This window comes from Lepidochelys kempii, chromosome 1, assembly GCF_965140285.1.
Source record: "Lepidochelys kempii isolate rLepKem1 chromosome 1, rLepKem1.hap1, whole genome shotgun sequence".
In the NCBI taxonomy this organism is placed as follows: Eukaryota; Metazoa; Chordata; order Testudines; family Cheloniidae; genus Lepidochelys; species Lepidochelys kempii.
Window position 1 is genome coordinate 167,358,438 of NC_136380.1, and position 19,839 is coordinate 167,378,276.

General features: G+C 39.9%; 1 protein-coding gene across 7 annotated transcripts in view; it reads left to right on the plus strand.

The window, feature by feature from the left end:
- Window positions 1-1,866: 1,866 nt before the first annotated feature.
- GRIK1 (glutamate ionotropic receptor kainate type subunit 1) overlaps window positions 1,867-19,839 on the plus strand; it is a 230,603-nt gene continuing 212,630 nt past the window's right edge. For 2 of the 7 annotated variants that reach the window (XM_073362544.2, XM_073362562.2), the window contains exon 1: window positions 1,874-2,584. In XM_073362544.2, coding sequence (XP_073218645.2) covers window positions 2,461-2,584 — 124 coding nt within the window. In that variant the 5' untranslated portion in view covers window positions 1,874-2,460. Of the gene's footprint in view, window positions 2,585-19,839 lie in introns of all 7 variants that reach the window. The other 5 variants (XM_073362600.2, XM_073362592.2, XM_073362533.2 and 2 more) reach the window with 5 other exon arrangements.

Here is a 19,839-nt window from a genome sequence, read left to right on the forward strand (position 1 = left end):
TTTCTAAACTCTCAGATTTTAGTTATTAGGACCTGTTGTTTAAAAAAAGTCTAACTTTAGTAACTTCTGTTTAATATCCTTCTGAGAGACTACTGGCATAGAAAAAATATTTCACCATTTCACTGAATATATCTGGCCTTTTCCTAAATACAGAACAGAAATATTTATTGAACACATGTGCCTTTTCTGCATTGACACATTTTACCATTTCCATCTAGTAATTGACCAATACCATAGTTACAATTCTTTTTGTTCTTAAATACTTTAAAAACTCCTTCTTATTGTCCTTAACTCTGCTTCTTGTCTGCTCTTGCTTCCCTTATCAATTTTCTACCATTCCTAGCCTCTAATTAATATTAATTGGTATCAACGTACCCTTTTGATATCAGTCAATATCAATTAAAAGCTAGGAATGATAGAACATTGATAAGGGAAGCAAAGGGACACAAGGAGCAGATTTAGGGACAATGAGGAGTTATTTTATTTATATATACACATATATACACACACATACATTTATATATGGAGAGAGAGATTCTTTCACTTCCCCTCTAAGCCATGCTGTTGTTTTTTTCTTGATAAGGGCTTTTTGGGTATCTAGCAAAAAGTTCTTGAACTGCTTATATTATCATTCATATTTATGTGCTTAATATCTCTTTCAGATTCTTTTACTCAATTTTTTTTTCAGTTTTGTTAAACTGGGCCCTTTAAAATAAGCATATAAATTGCTGGTTGGGACTTTATTCCGCCTGCACTTGATTAATTAAACCGAAGCAACCAATAATTTTTAGTTTTGTGAACAATTTCTCTTTATCTGTCTAGATGCAGTTTAATATAGAAATACCCCATGTTGGGTGCAGAACTTTTTGAGTTAGAAAATTGTCATCTATCATTTTTAGAAATCCCAGGAACATTTTAGTACTGGCTACATGAGATCTCCAGCATATGCCACTCAATTTGAAGTCCCCCTCATGCTAACACAGTTTTTTCTTCCTCAACATTATAGATAGGTGCTTAAGGAGCTGGTCATCCTGCTCCTAAATGTGATTTGGTGGTTTGTTGCAGACACCAACTAGTACTCCCAATAAAAGGTAGAAGGAGAGGGTTCAGAGCAGAGCTCTGAAGAAGAACCACAGAACCCATGACCTATCTCACCCCACCAGAAGCAGGAGAAGGCACGCTGGGTGACAGCCTATTTCTGCCTCTCTGGGAGCCTGGCACAGACTAGCCAGGCAAGGAAGCAGAAGGTACTCCCTACACAGTTACCCCATTGCCTATCACTCTTGGTGGAGCCAGGTGATCTAGGAGAACAGGAAGGGGGCTTGCCTCTGTATCCTCTGCCAAACTGGGCATGAGATCAGGTGCCAAGAAGGGGGCAGGAGGTGGCCCCCACTCTCTCTAGCTTCTTTGCAGAATTAGCAGCAGACTGGCAGTCAAGTTGAAGGAAAAGCAGCCAGAAGTGGGGACTGGGAGGTGGAGAGAGAACCCCCCATCCCACTCCCAAAAGCTCCTCTGTCGAGCTTGATAGGAGATAGCAGGGGTTGGCACTTAGCTTCAGTTGCTCCCAGAAATGTGTGCACAGCAAGGAGAACTGAAGTCTCATACTCCAAAAGACCCCTGCTGTGTCACACCCACTGATGTGCTGGGTTTGTGGGTCTTTCACACAGTAAGGGGGGGGGGGAAGGAAAAACATTTAAAACAGAGCAGGACAAGATGGTCCAAAAAACCAGAGTATTTTGCAAGGCAGAATTCAGGGGCAGGTGGACACCAGAAAAGAGATTTTATTTCACTTTGGTCAAATTGACCAGTTTCAAGTTGACAGTGCTGCTTTAATCATATCCAGGAACAGCATCAGTGCCAGCCAATACGGAGATTAGATTTGCTTGTATCATCAGGATGCAAGCAAAGATTCAATCAGCTCTAGAGCAGCAGCATAAAGTACTTCTGTGTGTGTGAGAGCGAGGGATAGAGGTGGCTGAGATCCCAGTTAATCTGCTGGAGATCAGACTAGTGCTGGAACCTCTGCAACAACTCCCTTCTCCCCCTCTCTCCCTGCCCTTCCTTTCTTTTCTTTTCTACCTTTGTACTTGACTATAGGACGAATGAGCAAGACACACTAGCCATTTCGAGCGGCAACTTTCCACTGCCTGGAGCTCAACACAGAACAGAAGCATTGATTCATAATCTCTGGGAAGACCCTTTTGCAACGTGCAACTAACTGATGGAGGGGAATGATGGGCTAAGAGAAAGAGACAGAGAGAGAGAAGTGTAACAGGACCCAAAAGAGCAGCAACAGCTATTCATGTCTAAATACCTCATAGGAAACATACACTTCTAACACTTTGCACAACAAACAAGAAACACAGAGAGAATGAGGTGGAAATATAGCCTAACTCGGAGCAGCTTGTGAGCGCAAGGAACTGGCAGAGGCTCAGCATGAATTAAAAAGGAGTGAAGAAGATGGAGAGCACCCTTCGCTGTGAGCCCCAGCTCTCTGCTATGGATACCAGCAGGGGACTCTTATTTCTCCTTCTCTACATTTTAATAGGCATCCCTCAGACTTTCCAGCAAGTGCTAAGGATCGGTAAGTGCCGATGGGGGGGGGGGGGAAAGAAGAGGGTAAAGAAGGGCTCAGTGTTTCCCTCCCTCTGGTAACTCTTAGGGTGAGGGGTGGTGAGAAATGTGTATGCGGTTTATTGATTGTATCAATATTAACACACACACATTTGGATCGAACACACGGACTGTGTACAGTACATTCAAATGACAATATGGCCCTAACCCCCTTCAAATATTATGTATACAAGAAGCAGATCAATTTATTTTATATATATATATGTATATATATATATATGCACATCAATTTTCTAAAAAAAACCCCATAAATAATATTTATTTATTTCTTATACACACTAATTGAAAGGGCTTCGGATTATCATGCTGTAACTTGAACTACTTAACAAGCATCATTCTTAGGTGACAGGGCACATACTGCTCGGAGCTGAAGGCTGGCTGCAGTGCACACACTGTGGCTTGTGCCCTGCCTTGCTGGTGCATTTGTTTGGAGTGCCCCAGGGTGCTTCTCACTCAGTCTCTCTCCTTCTACCTGTCTTTTGCCTTGGATCAGCACTTGCCAGCCTCTCCCTCCTTCCTGCCACAGCTGCCATCATACCAGGAGCTCTCAAATGCCAGTGAGGTGTCCCAGAAAGAGGGAGGGTGGCTGTGCCCAGAGTACTGAGGGTGGGGGGTTGCGATGAGTTTCACCGCTAAAAAGTTCCACTTAGAAAGTCTCAAAGCCAGTCAAGTTTGCTTTCAAATTCAGCTCCTGGTCAGAGGCTTTAATAGGCAGACTAGCATCCCTACACAGTGTTGTCTGTTAACCTTTGAACTGGCTTTTTCATTTATAAACCACTTGGAAGACAGGAACTCTAATGCTGTAGAATTAATTGAAGTCCTAAATGACTTAAACCAAAGTGGCTAAAGTGAGGCCCTGTGGGCTGGAAGTTGCCCCCCTCCCCCCACTGACAGCAAGTGAGATCTCTAGCCATGGGAACAAGAAGACAAAACCTACCAAACAACCGGGTAGAACGAACAGGCATCAGGGTGTTTAAAATGGTAAAATACACAATGACAGAGGATTTAATATGAACAAAAAACCAATCAAACACAACAGTTTTTAAGTCTAGTCATTCATTACAATGCCAAGGAGACAACAAAAAATGATTCAGTGACCTTAAAATGCATGCCAAAAAGTAAAGAGATTTTCTTGCTCAGAATCAAAGAGCTGAAAGCTAAAACATGCAGAATGTAAATGTTATGGGGTGTGTGTATGTGAGAAAGAGTGGGGTGGGGAAGGAGTGGGGGAGAAATCCTTATCTTCCTCTGCCCCCATGTAACCTTTGCTTGGCGTGAATACACCACAAGCACTGTACATACATGTAGTCCCAGAAAACAGGAATTTATTTTTAAATAGAAAACTCTGCACCATGGAAACAAGGCTTAGTTCACAGGAAGCTCCTCTTCCTACAGTGGGTTTCTTGTGTCACTCAAGTCAGACAGTGAATACAAAGTATCAAAAGAGTTAGGGACTGGCAGAAACTGTGGGGAAAAAATAAAGGTGGAATCCCCCACCTCCATTTCCTTGCACTCTCTCTCTTCTATTTGATTTATGTCTAGCATGAAGAGGGGGGAAGGTGTGTGGAACAAGGGACAGACACATTCACAAAGGAATATTCCTGCCATTAGTCAGCTGTCTGAGGGCTTGATCCTGCAAACACTTAACCTGCTTCATACTACTCACATGAGTAGTTACCTTAAAGTCAAGGGGACTATTCATACTCATATAGAGAAAAGGAGTTTAACTTTGATAAACTTGAATAAAACAAAAATGGCAAAATACACACACATGGGGTCCAATCTGGCCACATATGGGGTCCAATCTGGCAAAATACTGAGCAGTTCCTTCAAGGCAAACGGGAGTTGAGTGTAATGTCCAAAGAGTGTAACTCTTTGTATTCCATACGTACTCAGTTATTTTGTGCATAAACTGAAAGTGAAATGGACTATTTTTGCTGTATAAACACTAACCATTGTAATGCAATGAAGCTGTGTAATACTGGCATAACAAACTGCAGTGTGTGCAGAAAATATGTGTGCAGAATTTAGAAGAAATAACAATCATCACACTTACATATGCTGGTAAATTCAAGACATGGTTCTGCAGTTTTCAATGGGAAATGGGCCTGAATAAAGAGAGAAAGATATTTTAATGTGTTAAATTAATATGCTAAACAGCATCATTATGCTTCAGAAGTATATTAACTTTGGCCCTGATCCTGCATATGCTTAATTTACTTACTTTAAAATGAATAGCAATTGAAGTAAATAGGACTACTCACAAGCTTAAAGTTAAGCATATGCTCAAGTGCTTTGCTGGATAGGGCCACAGTGTTCAGCTCCTTGCAAGATCAAGCCATGTTTCCTATGCATTTGTACAACAGCCAGAACAATGGGATCCTAATCCTGACTGGGCCCTTTGAATGCTACCACCATATAAATAAACAACAAGTACTGTATACACTTAGTAAACTTTAAATCCCAGCAACAAGTACACATACAAATACACACAATAGGAGAAAAACTATTCTTATATTGTTTTTAAATGCAGATATTCAATTTTATACAAGTGTAAATTTTGATTAGTATAGTTAGTCTGCCTATACAGAAATGGCATAATAAATATTAATCCTTCACATCCATGTACCATAACAAGTTTCTCTGTAGAATGTATCACTTTTACAGGTGACAAATGGAAATGATGTGGATGACTCCTCAATTCCATTTTGAGATAAAATACTTTCTAACAGTGAAAAACATGCTATTAAGCCATCATACTTTCTGATTCATGTTCTAGTTAATGAAGGAAAGGAAGACAGTAGTATACCATGGTGCAGTATTTTGTATCTGAATGAATACATTGGTGGCTTAATTGCATTTTTCACTGCTGGAGTGCTTTTGGATTATTTGATTTTGTTGGCTTATATAACAAATTAGTGTACTTTACTGCTTACATTTAATTACTAGAGAAAGCAGCTCATGAAGGAACATGTGACATTTAGAAATTCTAGATATTTCTCACTATCTAGGTAATTATTGCTTTTCAAATGTTGCCTAACACTTTTAACAAGAAAAGACAAATAATGGATTTCAATACAACCAATAAAACTAAATAATTACATATAAATAATTTAATAATTAAATTTTGATTTATTCTCTCTCCATAAACAAGAGATTTTGAAATACAGTACTCCACTCAGTTTCAAACAATACAGCATTCAGATTCTAGTGCATTTCTGGGCTATTCCTGTCAGGTACATTTTTAAAAGCTTTTTCTTTTGTGCAAGTTCATACGTCAAAGTCCCAGGCAATAACATCTATATCTACACGCATACACTGAACTGCATTATATAAAGGTACAGTTAAATTTAATGAATCCAATACTTCTGGTTTAAAAGCAAAGGATTTCTACTTTTTCACTGTCAACCTAACCTTTGTACCCCATTCAGTCTATCCTATGCTACTTGTATAAAATAAATGAGCATGCCCAATGTAAAGCTCAAATGAGAAAAGGAAGAAATAACAAAATTAAAAAACAAGCATGCACTAAACTGTGTCGGAACAGCTCCCAAAACAGTGGAATCCAAGAGTGAAACAGAATTATTTGTTCATTACGAGTGGACTCACAGCTTTACCATTTCATAGCAATACTTAATTGATACCATTCATAAATCCAAGTTATAAGAATATCCTTTAATGCTATGTTGAACTCTCACATGACAAATTACAAAAATATATTAATTTAACTCATTTTCCTGATTAAAATTAAACAATGGCTGAGAAACTTCAAAAGTCACTAATATAGCAATGAAGTTCGTTAAAAAGGAAGTATGTCAAATTTTCAAAAAATACTTTTAAAATGTATACTTGTCTGAAACATGGAATTAATCTCTAAAATTAATACCTCTTCAGAAGTAAATGAATAATATTTTAGGTTTCATATGAAACATTTTAGGTGCTGAAACAGACAAATTGCAATTTTCATGTAACTTTTGTATGGACTATTGTAGTGGTATCGTAATTTCTGAAACATAGGGTCAAATCCCACAAATAACTTGTTCCCTAACTGGGCAAAACACCTATTGATTCAATGCATAAGAAGAACAGATTTTGTTCCATTCTATTTAACAGAGACAGACAGACAGAGAGATTTAATCTCGCATATACACACAAATCAACCGAATTTACAAAATACATTTTAAATAAAAAGTTAAAATTTTCAATGTTGATTTGAAAACATCTTCCTTTTTTATATTTATTTTCTTACTTAGTGCCACAGATAAGGTCTTTCTAATGTGATATTACTGTACTGGCACCATGGAAGGAGTAAAGGAAACTTGGCAAAAGACTACTATCACAAATATGCCTTTTTTGTAATTTGCTTGATTAGAGGCTTTGCTTGTAACATCAATGAGATGAATATAACATTGATTATTCAATAGGACTGTGTCTTCCTGTGTATTTTGAAAGTCCCTATCATATTTTTGGGCACTGCTGCAACATAAATATTAAATCATATCTACCTCTCTGCTTTGAGATGGACTTTAGTAACAAAATTATGAAACTTGATAAAGTAGTATAAATTCGTAGGATTGTATTGTACATCTATACAGAAATCAGACATCAGTTTCTTTTTGGTCCTCAGAATCCAGATGCTCAACAGTTCAGTATTTAACCTTACCATAATTCCCTGTAATCTATTAACACACTTAACAGTAAACTCTTTGTAACAAATAATTTCTTAAAGATTATTGCTTGAAAACACAATGCTGAATTATATGGCAATGAAACCCAGGTCCCCCCCACTGAAATTGGTAGAGTTCCACAACATGTAAGTCAGTGAAACATTTGGTCTACAAGCTTTGAAGGGATACTGTTTGTTAAAAATACATTTAAAAGATAAATGAGAGACCATTAAGGAAATCTAACGTCTGAGGAACACAGTCCTGCAAACCTTTACTCACACAAATAAAAGCAATGAGGTCCCCTGAGGTTAATGCATGTGCTGACCTCAGTGAAAGCACTTGTAATGAGTAAAGGTTTGCATGATTGGGTCCAAATAATTAAAGCAGAAATATGTTAAAGCTCATTGGCCATTCACTTTTTGTTCTTTATTTATGTTGGACAATGAAAACAGACCAGCCAGTTTTACTCTGATTTCTAGACTTTCATTTTCTGGTTCTTATGTCTTAGAAGAATCTTGCAATATTGGGTTGCAGATGCTGCAGGGGAATATTTAAAAACCCTGTACCAGAGCCTTCGCTGATGTAAATCAGCATCTCTGTGTTGAAGTCAATGGAGCTATGCTGATTCAACCAGCTAAAGGTCTGACCCTAAGTATTTAATGTATGAAAACAAGGGAAATCTTTCATAATTCCAGTCATCGGGCACCCTTACTCAGACTGAATAGTACCTGGCAAAAATCAAGCCCTACATTTATTTTTGCCTTAGTTTTACATCAGTTACTTGGAAATACTGTATTTCTGGAATTCATTGCTAGGGTTGAGCAACGATGATCACTCAGCACACTAACTCTATATTTGTGTGAGGACTGATATCTCAATAAATATGCTGAATGACTGCGTACAGTTGCTAGAATTTCATTATGGCTGAAAATGTGTAAACATCAGCTTGACATTTGAAGAAAATGTAAAGAGGGGAAATTTGTGTCTTTGTTGTAGTAAGAATACACTTAGGCTTTAAATGTCTGCTCCAGCATAAAAGAAATTAGCCATAGAGTAAAGACACAGGATAGTTCTCAAATGGTCTATAGCACTGTGGCATTTAGGCATTTCTGAGCTGGTCAGATTATGCAACAGGCAGCCAACCACTTAGGACCCAATTAACAGCATAAGATTGATGATAAATTGCTCTTGTAACTGGAGCAGTTGTCAAAAAAGTCAGTGGAGAACAAGAAAGCGAAGATGCTGAGACTAGAACATGGCAATTAAATTACTAGAGGCTACAAATGAATTTGCCTAAATTACACCAAAACTAGAACTTTTCCAGCAGTGTAGAAATTAAGGGAAATAAAGTATGTAGAAGATATGAGATGAAGATACTGTTAATCAGACAGATATTGTACATAGGAACAGAGTTCTATCTGGAGACTTCTTACTATTACTTTCATTTAGCCTCACGTAGGTATCTTTTCCAACATTCAAAGAAACAATATGGGTAAACAATATGGAAATACCACCAAGGAATTCTATCAGGACCCTGAAAAAAATTTAACCCTTTCCTCTTCATTTCTGGCCACATTTCTAATGTGATTTTGTTCTAAACCATGTGATGATTTCAAACATATGTAGGTCCCAATCCTGCAACAAACTCCATGCAGACAGACCCATGCACTAGCATGGAGCCCCATTCAAGTGAGGTGGGCTTTAAACAGGTTTATGGGTCTACCAATGTGCACCAGCTTACAGACTTTAGAAAAGACCCAGGGTAAACACCCAGTCCCAGTGAAATCAATGGGAGTTTTGCCGGGACGGGGAGGCGTGTCAGGATTTCACCCTATATGCTTTGTTTAAACAAAATAATTATACCGAGTTGTGGCAGAGAGAAGATTTGCATCTCTAGTTCTTGCCAATTATTATCTGGAATGCACAGTGGTAAGGCTATTGCATAAGGAATAACTCATATGAATAAATGTTAAGTTTCTCTGAATAAGCCTTTTATGCTTACAGCCCTATTTATAGCCTTTTAATGTAGCCAATTTTTCCTACTTTCTGCATATATCTCATAACAAACTTACAGTTCCTAATTTCACATACTTAGAGGACATTTGCCTCATCATCAGTCCTTGCTGTTAACTGTAAGCTGCTCCATATGGCCCTGTCTTCAGTTAACGTTTTCTATTCACTCAGCGAGTACAACCCCAATATTTTTTTTTCATTACAAACTATTTTGTACATCCTGGTCAGTAATAAAGCTTAAATCTCCCCCCACCCCTCCAAGTATTTTAAACAACTGCCTCTAATCTTCTTTTCTCAGAAAGGCTTGATTTGACTGACTGGACCATAGATTGTACTGCAGTAAAAAAAAAAAAATCCTATCCAAGAACTGATTAGTTTTACTCCAGAGCTTTGGATCTGTGACCTGCAAGCCCAGTTTGTCCTAGTTTTCTGTTGACTTTAGGTTTTAGATTACAATAATGAGTTTATGATTTTGGGAGAGGTTTAAAATGGGAATGTTGCTATTACCACTCTCTGTGCTGAAGCCAATAAAACTTTACATTCAAAAACTTATTTTCAAAACTATATTATATGCTTTTATTGAATCAAGTCACAATTCAGAGTTAAAATCACACTGTTCCAATTGTGCACATTTGTCATCAGAATCCCAGGTGCCAGAGATTGAAAGGTTTCAGAGTTACAGCCGTGTTAGTCTGTATCCGCAAAAAGAACGGGAGTACTTGTGGCACCTTAGAGACTAACAAATTTATTTCAGCATAAGCTTTCGTGGGCTACAGCCCACGAAAGCTTATTCTCAAATAAATGTGTTAGAGATTGAAAAGCACTATTAGGATGTCTTGACGTCTTACCTGCCAACCAGTGCACAATTGCTCTCTACAGTATCTTTAAGGCACCTCCTACACCTAGATATTAAATTAGTGTGTCAAAACAGTGAGAAAACCTGAATCACTTATGTTCCACTGCAATACAGGCAGGTGAGTTAATAACAGAGTGAGAACCTTAATTCACAAAAGCTTATGCTCAAATAAATTTGTTAGTCTCTAAGGTGCCACAAGTACTCCTAACCTTAATTCTGAGTTTCCTTCCTTGTTTGGTTTACATCAGGATTTTAAAATTATTTGTACAAGTTATATGTTTTATGTCCCTTAGCGTTAAAATTACCCCCAAAATCAAAACAATAAGTATTAAACATTATCTTAACATTGTAACTGTGTCCAAATTCTGCTGTCAGATAGGCACAGGCAAATTCTATTTACTTCAAGGGGAGCAGCTGTGCATATGTCACAGTGCCTGGGTTCTGAAAATGGAAGTCGCAACCAACCTCTCCTTCTCACATTTATAAAAGTTTCAGTTAGATCCTGACTAGAGAGAGTGGCGGTCCCAAAATGGAACAGATTGAAAAACATTGGAGCAGAATTTGGCCCTAGTTGTATAGATGGGTATATGAGAATGTGCATAAAACTCACAATTCCACTGAAGTAAACCTAAATGGAAGCAAAACTCCACACATCCACCATGCTCAAGGAGCTGTTCTGATACAAATATTACTATTTATCTTAGGGGCTCTGTTCCTGCTCCCATTCAAATCAGTGTCAAAACTCCCACTGACTGCAATGGTGCACTGTCAAGCCCTTAAAATCAGTGTGATTTTGCCAGCCTTCCATATACAATATACTATTTGGTTTTTGAAACCAAAAACATTTTTTTGTCCAGTTTTCCAATTTGTTTTTCTCCCCTTTTCTCCCATAAGACCCCTCCCCCCACCCCCGTGACACATTAGCTCAGCTATATTGGGTTCTTTTTCTGATAGCTTCTGCAGTGCGTGGTTATCTAGCAGTGACTTGGGGCATTTACAGTCTCTTCAGCTGATATTTCCTCACTTCATTAATGCTTACATATCTCATGTCTGAGCTTTGACCCTCACGATCAGGGATCAAGGCACACAGAGGCCAGGAAATAGTCTCATTGGGGACATCAAAGGGACAATCAGTATCACTGGTGTTAAACATTTGTAGACAGAGAAATCAGCCCAAATTCTTTGCCAGTTTACACCCAGTGCAGTTGTGTTGACTTCACACCAACAAAGGCTTCCAATAATGTGGGTTAGGAGAAGGTACTAGTAAGATCTCAGCCACTGCAAAGTGAATCAAAGAATACCAGGGATGGATGAGGGTAATTTGTCACTGCAGAGACAGGTTTGGATTTTTATTCAAAATAGCGACCCAGCATCTCCAATGAAAATATTAACAAAATGTTAACTACAGTGTAATTTGGTGTCACTGCTAAAGGCCTGCATATTGTACAACAGAAACATTAGGCAGTGAACAGCATAATATGAATCATGATAACCTTGGAAGAAGGTAGATTCTTTGAAATCCAGGTTTGGTATAACAGCACAAGGCTTTATAAGTAGATAGCCCTGCATACCTTATGCTCATAACTTGTAAGAAGTAGAAGTCCATGGAATATGGTGATTAAGGAAGAACTGTGATTAATAATAGTAATACCTAGCTCTCATGTAGCACTTTACAACAGTGCATCTCAAAGCATAGGCGTCAACTCTGTGGGTGCTCTGTGGAGCTTTCACGGAAAAAAAAGTGGGTGCTCAGCACCCCCTGGCGGCCCCACCAGTCAGCTCTTCCCCCTCCACCCCAGCACCTCCTGCTCACCGGCAAGACCACCAGCTTCTCCCCCTCTCTCCCAGCACCTCCAGCCTGCCACAGATTAGCTGTTCAGCGGTGTGCAGGAGGCCTTGGAGGTAGGGGGCAGAGCAAGGGCAGGGCACAGTCAGGGGAGGGGGTGGAACAGGGTGGGAAGAGGCGAGGCAGGGGTGGGGCCTTGGGGGAAGGGGTTGACTGGGGGTGAGGTCTGGGGCAGAGCAGGGTTCAAGCACCCCTGGGGAAATGAGGAAGGCGGCACTATGTCTCAAAGCACTTTACAAGGGAAGTATCATTATCCCCATTTTAGAGATGGGGATACTGAGGTACAAAGCGGTAAAGTGACTTGCCCAAGGTCATTCAGCAGGCCAGTGACAGCTGGGAATAGAAGTCATGTCTCCAGGGTCTGAATCCAGTGCTCTATCCACTATGTCACAACTTTGACACTTTACTGAACTATTTATAACAGATGAATATTTGTACAGCTCCCTAAAACCTGTGAAAGCGCTAAGTGTTAATTATCATTGCTACAAAAGGTCAGACATATTATTTGTCTAATGAAACAATTTAAAGACAGAAATGTGAGCTTTTGTTTTAGAACCAAAATTACTCCCAGATCCTGGTGCTAAATTGGCTGAAGATCTGGATTACTAACAGTGGGCTCATTCCTCAGCCTCCAATGTTAACAGCACAAAAGCACTGAAAAAAACCCAACGCCTACCTTACAGTGGCAGTTGAGGATTCCCCCTAACACTAGGGAGCCTGGGGAGGTGCTGAGCCAATATACTTTCAAGTAAAAAAAAAACAAAAACAAAAAAACAAAACAAAAAAGAACCAAAAGTAATTTTTTTAACGCCAACCACCCTCCACTACACTGAAAAGTCTTAAGGGCTTCAAGCCAAATCGGTCATTTCTATAAAAGTTATGAATGGAAATCTCAGATTTGATGGAACATGGAAAGTAGTTTACATGAAGTAATCACTTTATATTAGTGGAAGTGCAACTTAATCTGTATTTCTCTGAATGTTCTCAAGACATTCCTCATTTGAGTATGTCATGCCAAAAAACTTCATAGTAGCAGGCCATAGGGAGCAGGCAAGGATGCTGCAGCAACCGTGTAACCTAGGTATAACTCTATTTGATGTTCATGTCCAATAGGAACGTATTTAAAAGATAGGTCAGCTTTTTTTTTTTTAAAGACTACAATACTATTCTCTAGATTGACAACCATGGTCAGGTTGACCCACGAGTGAAAACACATCATGAACAAATTTAGACATCTTACATGTACAGCAAGTTAGCACTTTCTTAAAAAAAAAAGTTTGAAGCAATAAACCACTGGGGAATTCTTCCCTGTAATCTGGAGGGGGGTGGGAGGCTGGAGGTATATAATTATATTGTATGAATAAAATAATTTTGCTTTTTTGCTGGTGAATACTAGCCTTCATTTTGGAAGACTTCAGATAAGCATAACAAATTATAAATAATAATAATCTTAGATAGCTGATTAGAACTCAGGTATAGAATATCTAACACTTGACACACAAAAGGAACACTAAATGACTAAATCACAACTGCACTATTTTCTCTTGCTATTGTATAGTACTCATAGTGTTTAAAAATCAGTGATCATGCTAAGCAGGCTTACTTTGTTCATACATTTCTATAACACCACATTATTTATTTTAATATTAAATTAAACCCCCAAACACAAGCCTACACTTTATATTACACAGACAAAACTACAGTAAAAGAATGTGCTCACTAAGGCAGAAATGTCCTATGGAGAAAGTAGTATGTGATCATGTCATTAAAGACTGTATCATAACGCATATGCACTAGAGGGCTGAATTAAGGTTGCAGATGCAAACTTAACTCTGGCACTTCCTAACTTTTGAGTGCTTGACTTTCCAAACTTAACATTATTTTAATGTAGGGGGTTTTATATGTAATTTTCTAGGTTTTTAAAAAAGCAAATTGAAAAAACCCAGAAATCCCATCATGGGGCATCATGTTGACACCTAGATGGATCATCAGCAAGGTTGGAATTGTTAGGTACACTGCATAGACCTTTGCCACTTGAGCTGTTAGCAATAGTAGATTGTCATCCCCTGTGTGGGCTAACCTAGGGGAAGGGAGAGATATTTTGCCAGTGGATTTCATAGATATTTGCTGACAGTAGAGGAATAATGAGACTCAGGAAACTTGGGTTCCATTAGAGGTTCTGAAGAGGAGTATCTCTAGTGGTCACAGACCCTTCTGCCTCCCTCCCACAGCTTGATCCCTTCTTCTGCCCTATCCCCTCAAGCCTATCCTTGTCTCAGTCCTGTCCCTTCCACACTCCTGGCTTCTCATCCCAGCTCCTCATCACTGATTTACTGGCCCAGTCTTACCCACCCACCCACTCTGCCAGCTCCTATTCCCAGTCTCCAGCCCAGGTCCAGTTCTTGTCCCTTCTGTATTTAGGCTGTTTCCTCTATCACATTGCCTGGACACCAGCTGGGAGACCACTGAAAGCACAGAAGAAATAGTCTCCCTGCTCTCAATGCTACAGCAGGCAGGAGTAGCAGTTTCAGGGAACATCCTGCTCAGCTCCTTCAACACTGAGCTGGAGCATGCTCAGTGCGAATGGAATTGTGAGAGAATTTAGCTGCCAAACACTAACAAGTGAGCATATAGAAACTATGATTTTTGAAGGCTTATAACTTGGCTAAACTTGAGCAGATATTCAGAGAGACAGCAAAAGGAGCATCCTGGACGCAAAGGCCACCACCCTGCCTAAATACAAGCTTCTGCTCCAAAGCATGGAGGTGTTAGAGTTCCTTAACAAAACAGTTGCAAGAACTTCTTTTTCACCCCGAACATGGGAAAAACCTGATTCTTGGTAATGGCTGGACTGTTTTGGGTCAATCTTTAAAAAAAACAAAAACAAAAAAACCAAAACCATGCCCAAGCAGGGAAAATTTCAGTTTGACAAAGTTATGAGGATCTGAAAACAGGGATCTTGGAATGGGAAATGTTGGGCAACCTTACTTATAGGCAGCTCTACCTTTGCTAGTGCAAAGCATTTGCAGATCATATATGATCAGCCAGTATGGACTTTTTTTGAGTGAGGCTATAAAAATTTGCATTTGTTTTTTTCTTGTACAAGTTCCAGCTGTTTGGCTGCTAATGGCCAAGAAGCAATGGAAGGAAAAGTAGAAGGTTTTTTTGTTTTAACTTATCTTCCATTTGGAAATACTTCAACGCTCATCTCTCTCAGGATGAAATTCACCTGGGGTGTGGAGAGCACATGTAATGCTCTCCAGGGCTGTTTAACCCCCTGCTACAGGAGTGATCAAATAAGCGTGAGAGGTTGTTGTGGGTTCCAGACTAGCCAGCATGGGGCGGGGAGGGGGGGAGGGAGCATTGGATTTATGACTATGCTGGAAGACTTGAAACAGGCTGGAGTAGCAACTGAAGAGGGGCTGAGTTTCAGTCCTCTGACTACCTATGAGTTGGGAAAGGTGGTGCTTAATTCCACCCCTTCCCTCCTCCTCACACATAATGCCCCATGTGAAGCCCAGTGACATTGGCTTTGAGCAGGAATGTGAATTACCCTCTTTGTACTCATCTGACTAAGGCCCTGGGCTGAGATTTTCCTAGGAGCCAAAGGGAGTTAGGAACCCAAATCCCAATATAATTCAATTAGAGTTGCACACCTAAATACCTCAGACTCATTTGCAAATCCCATGCTTGGCTCCTCTGCTCCACTCTCTCTTCTACTCTGAACATGGAGTTGTTCAGCTCAACCTACCTATGCTCACTGGCACCTGACTCAGGCAAGCCCACTTCCCAAAACTTCCCTTTAAAATGATGTCTTTCTTCTCATTATCTCTACTCCAACAACTGGTATACAAAAGCTTTTAATTCTTCCATAGTTGCTTTCTTTTTCCTGTGCCAAACAACCCAAAAAAACACATCAGTGGGGCAATGCAGCTAACATTAAATGTGAGCTGATGCCTTTCCAACCATAGCTATCTTTAAAGTGTCCATATCAAGTCCAAATTGTTTACTTATCTGCTACATACATATGTTAAGGGAAGTTAAGGTTCTGTTGCTCAAGGTGCATTTTAATATACAGAGAAGAACTGCTTCAGCTATTTCATATTACATCTTCTAGCTTTATCTGGTGCTGTGAATTATATAATTGTTCCATTGAACTGACTGAAGATTATATTTTTGAATACTAGCTCCTAAAGAATGCATATTGTTCACTTTGAAATGGACAATCTGTCCTGCACCAGAGTGGCTCATTGCATCCTTTGTTGCCCAAACATTTCTGCCTAATTTAAGGTGCTAGATTACTCATGTGGGGCCATGACTGGCTGCCATTAACCCATGCACTGTCATCAGTGAGAGCTCCAAACACAGAATGAATGTGTGACGTGCCCTAGCATCTATGTGCAGAAACAACTCCAATGAATGAATATCAGCACAGATCTCCTGTATACTGTATACTGAATTATTACTAAATTATGCTGTTCCTATATGCAAACATATATTAAAAATGATTGCCATGCCATTTAACAAGAGAAATGTTTGTGAGTTGCTATGCTGTACAAACATTACGCACACACACACACACACAAATATACACTGGAGATCATTCCAAACACATATTAACAAGTGGCTGGAATTGGTTCTAATTCCCCATGCCTTGTTTACAAAAAGAGGCTCTGAAAAAAGGTGTGACTGAAGTACAAACTCCGTGCAAGAAAATTCTGATGCAAGCTTCACTATGGTCTCGCTTCTGCAAGACCATTATTGAAGCCAAACCTAGCACACTTCAGGTTGTGTGTCAATTAACCTGGCCTCAGGTGCCTTTTTTAGCACTATCTGGGAGGGAAATACCAACTCCTTTGTCTGTGGCCAAATGCTGAAGCCCATTCCCTCCACTTTTGACTCACTCAGGCTCTTTGAGCATGATGTTCAGGTTTGTTCTTTTCAAAGCACCCCCACAGCAAGTACCCCAGTGTATTTGTTTCCATCTCTTGTCCCAGAAGTCTAAATGTGTCATTCACTGCAAATAGCAGCACTGCATTTATCTAAAGGAATGAATTTAGCCTTTCCCCCTGGTTTATGAACTGTCTGCAAAAAGATTATGGATTACTACACGTATTGCTTGTTTGAAATTATAAAATGGATATTTTATGTGGATACATTTTAGCCAGGGCCAGATTTAGGACAATTTGAGATCCAAGGCATGCCACAACACATGCCCCTCCCTTCATGGATACACACTTATGCCATGGCCCCACACCCACACGGAGTGGCAGCAGAACCCCCCTTCTCTCTCGAATAGGCAGGAGAAGTGGCCCTTTCTCACCCCCAGTGGCAGCAGAGCTCCCTTCTCTTAGGAGACGCATGGGGAGCAGCAGGAGTCTCCCCTTTACCCCCAAGAGATAGGAGTGGGTGCCAGCCACCCGCCCACCCCTGCCGGTACACCCTGGTTGCTGGAGGAAGTGTCTGCTCAGATTGGTGGGCTGAGCCCACTGCACTCTTCTACTGCCACACACAGAGTCCTTTGCTGGAGTGGTGTTGGTGGGCCCCTAAAAGCAGGGCATTGTGGCATTGGTACCCGACTGAGATGCATGGGGCATTTCACATCTCTCAGAGCTATTGCTCCAGACGCTACAGACTCAGCCAGGCATCATTGCATCAGTTATACTCAGGTCACATTTTCTTCCCCAACATGAGGGCTAGAAACGTACTTAAAAACAACAATTGAGAATCTGCTAGAATCACATGATTCCAGGAGCTGGGGCCGCAACTTTAATCCAACCCTGATTTCCAGCACATGGCCCTCCTCCTCACTAAAAGTCCACACAGGGGCAATGAAAGGAGTCAGCCAGATGAGCAGTTATGCAGGGATGTCCACATCCTCCTTCATGCCATGGCATTGGGCTTACATAGGCCAGCATGGAAGGTCGCAGTGCAGATTGGCGGGGGACAGGCCAAAGGAAGGACCAGGAAGCTGTAATTGCATGGAGCCAGGCAACCTGCCAGAGGGGCAGTGGCTGCTATTCAGACCCAGAGATACCCTGGTCATAAGTCTGGACTGGTGAACTTCACCTACTCAACTTCTCTGCACTCCACCTCCATAAAGTAGGGATATTGAAGGCCTGATTCTCCTTTCACTTACCCCGGTGTAAATCAGAAATAACTCCACTGAAGCCAACAACATTTCACCTGTGTAAAACTGCTGTAAACAACAGGAGAAGCAGGCCCTCAGGCTTTTATCTAGGAGTTATTAACTCAAGTATTCAAAATTCACCATTTGAAATTCAAGCTGTGCTGACAACACATAGGGAACAGAAGCATAGCAAGTGACCAGGTGAGGTGAGTGCAACTCTTTGAATAATGTTTCTTGTCTGAATACTTGTGATGTGAATTTGAAACTGGCTTTTGAAAATCTGGCCACTTAATTGGGGGTCTAACTGGGAGCTGAGCTCTTTTGAAAATCTGACTCATCGTAACTAAGGCACTCGGAAACAATACAATTGTTTAGATAGCTCAAAAGCAACATTTCTAAAATTGGTTTCAGAGTAGCAGCCGTGTTAGTCTGTATCCGCAAAAAGAAAAGGAGGGCTTGTGGCACCTTAGAGACTAACAAATTTATTTGAGCATCAGCTTTCGTGAGCTAAAGCTGACTTCATTGGAAGTATTTCATCAAAATACTTTTTGTCACATGTGCTATGTACAGAATACATGATGGAATGGTATGGCATTCAGGTTTTACTGGTGTCTCCTTGGGATGGCCTGCATGGCTCACCCACAATGATAAAACCTTTATACCCCTCCATCAGATTCTCTATCTATACCTGCAGTCACTCACATTCCAAGATATTTGCAAGAATATCCCTTTTAAAAGGGTTGAAATTAGCATGAAATAAGATGAAAAAGGAAACATGAATTTGTTAATAATAAGATCACTGAACCACTGCATGCATTATGCCCTGTAGCTGTGTTCTTTAAATGGGAATGTTCCGTGTATTACTTAATTAAAAAAGATTACCTCTTTAGTACTGTTCAGGGCGTTTCATAGAATTTTTTATATAGGCAGAAATGAATCCAGTTTTTCTTATTTCATTGAGACTCCTTTCACAGGGAGATAAATATGGGGAGAGAACAAAAGGAAAATTGTTCTTTATATTTTAAAGTATTTAATATGACAACCACCTATTTGAGGTCATTTATATGCCTAATTTAGTGCTAAAAGTCAATAATCAAAGTTGTTCTTATGCACTGTAAAACATGCATACCTTATTTTTGAGCAGCTAGATTTTGTGCCCAACCTTTCTCCCATTGTTGTCAATGGTCCCACTGATGCCAATCTTGCTCAGGTTTTTCTGTTGCAGACTCAACAAGAGTAAAATATAACTACAATTAATTAATTATTTAAAACAGCCCATGGAAACACTGATTTTGTGTCATCAATCCTACCCCCACCATGGTTACAAAAACGTGATCTAAACAACGAGTAAGAAAACAATCAGGTAAATATTCTTTCCTTTAAAAATTACATTGGGATTTCTAATTTTTAGGGATTTCTATGACAATTGTGAGGAGCTCTCTCTCTCTCCTCTGGTTTTAAATTGCTGTTGTAAAGGTTGGAGTTTTTTAGGTGGAATATTGAGCTGATGCATGGTTCATGTGCTACCATATATTTGCAGAGCAAAAAGGAGGATTTCTTCTAGTCAGAGCAGTGGCATTCTCCAGAGGAATATTTATTTTGGGCTAATGTTTTTACAGAAAATTTCAATCCATTTTGTGGCCAAAGAGGCCCTAGGGTTGCTACAAAGTTGAAGACAGACTCTTCTATAGTA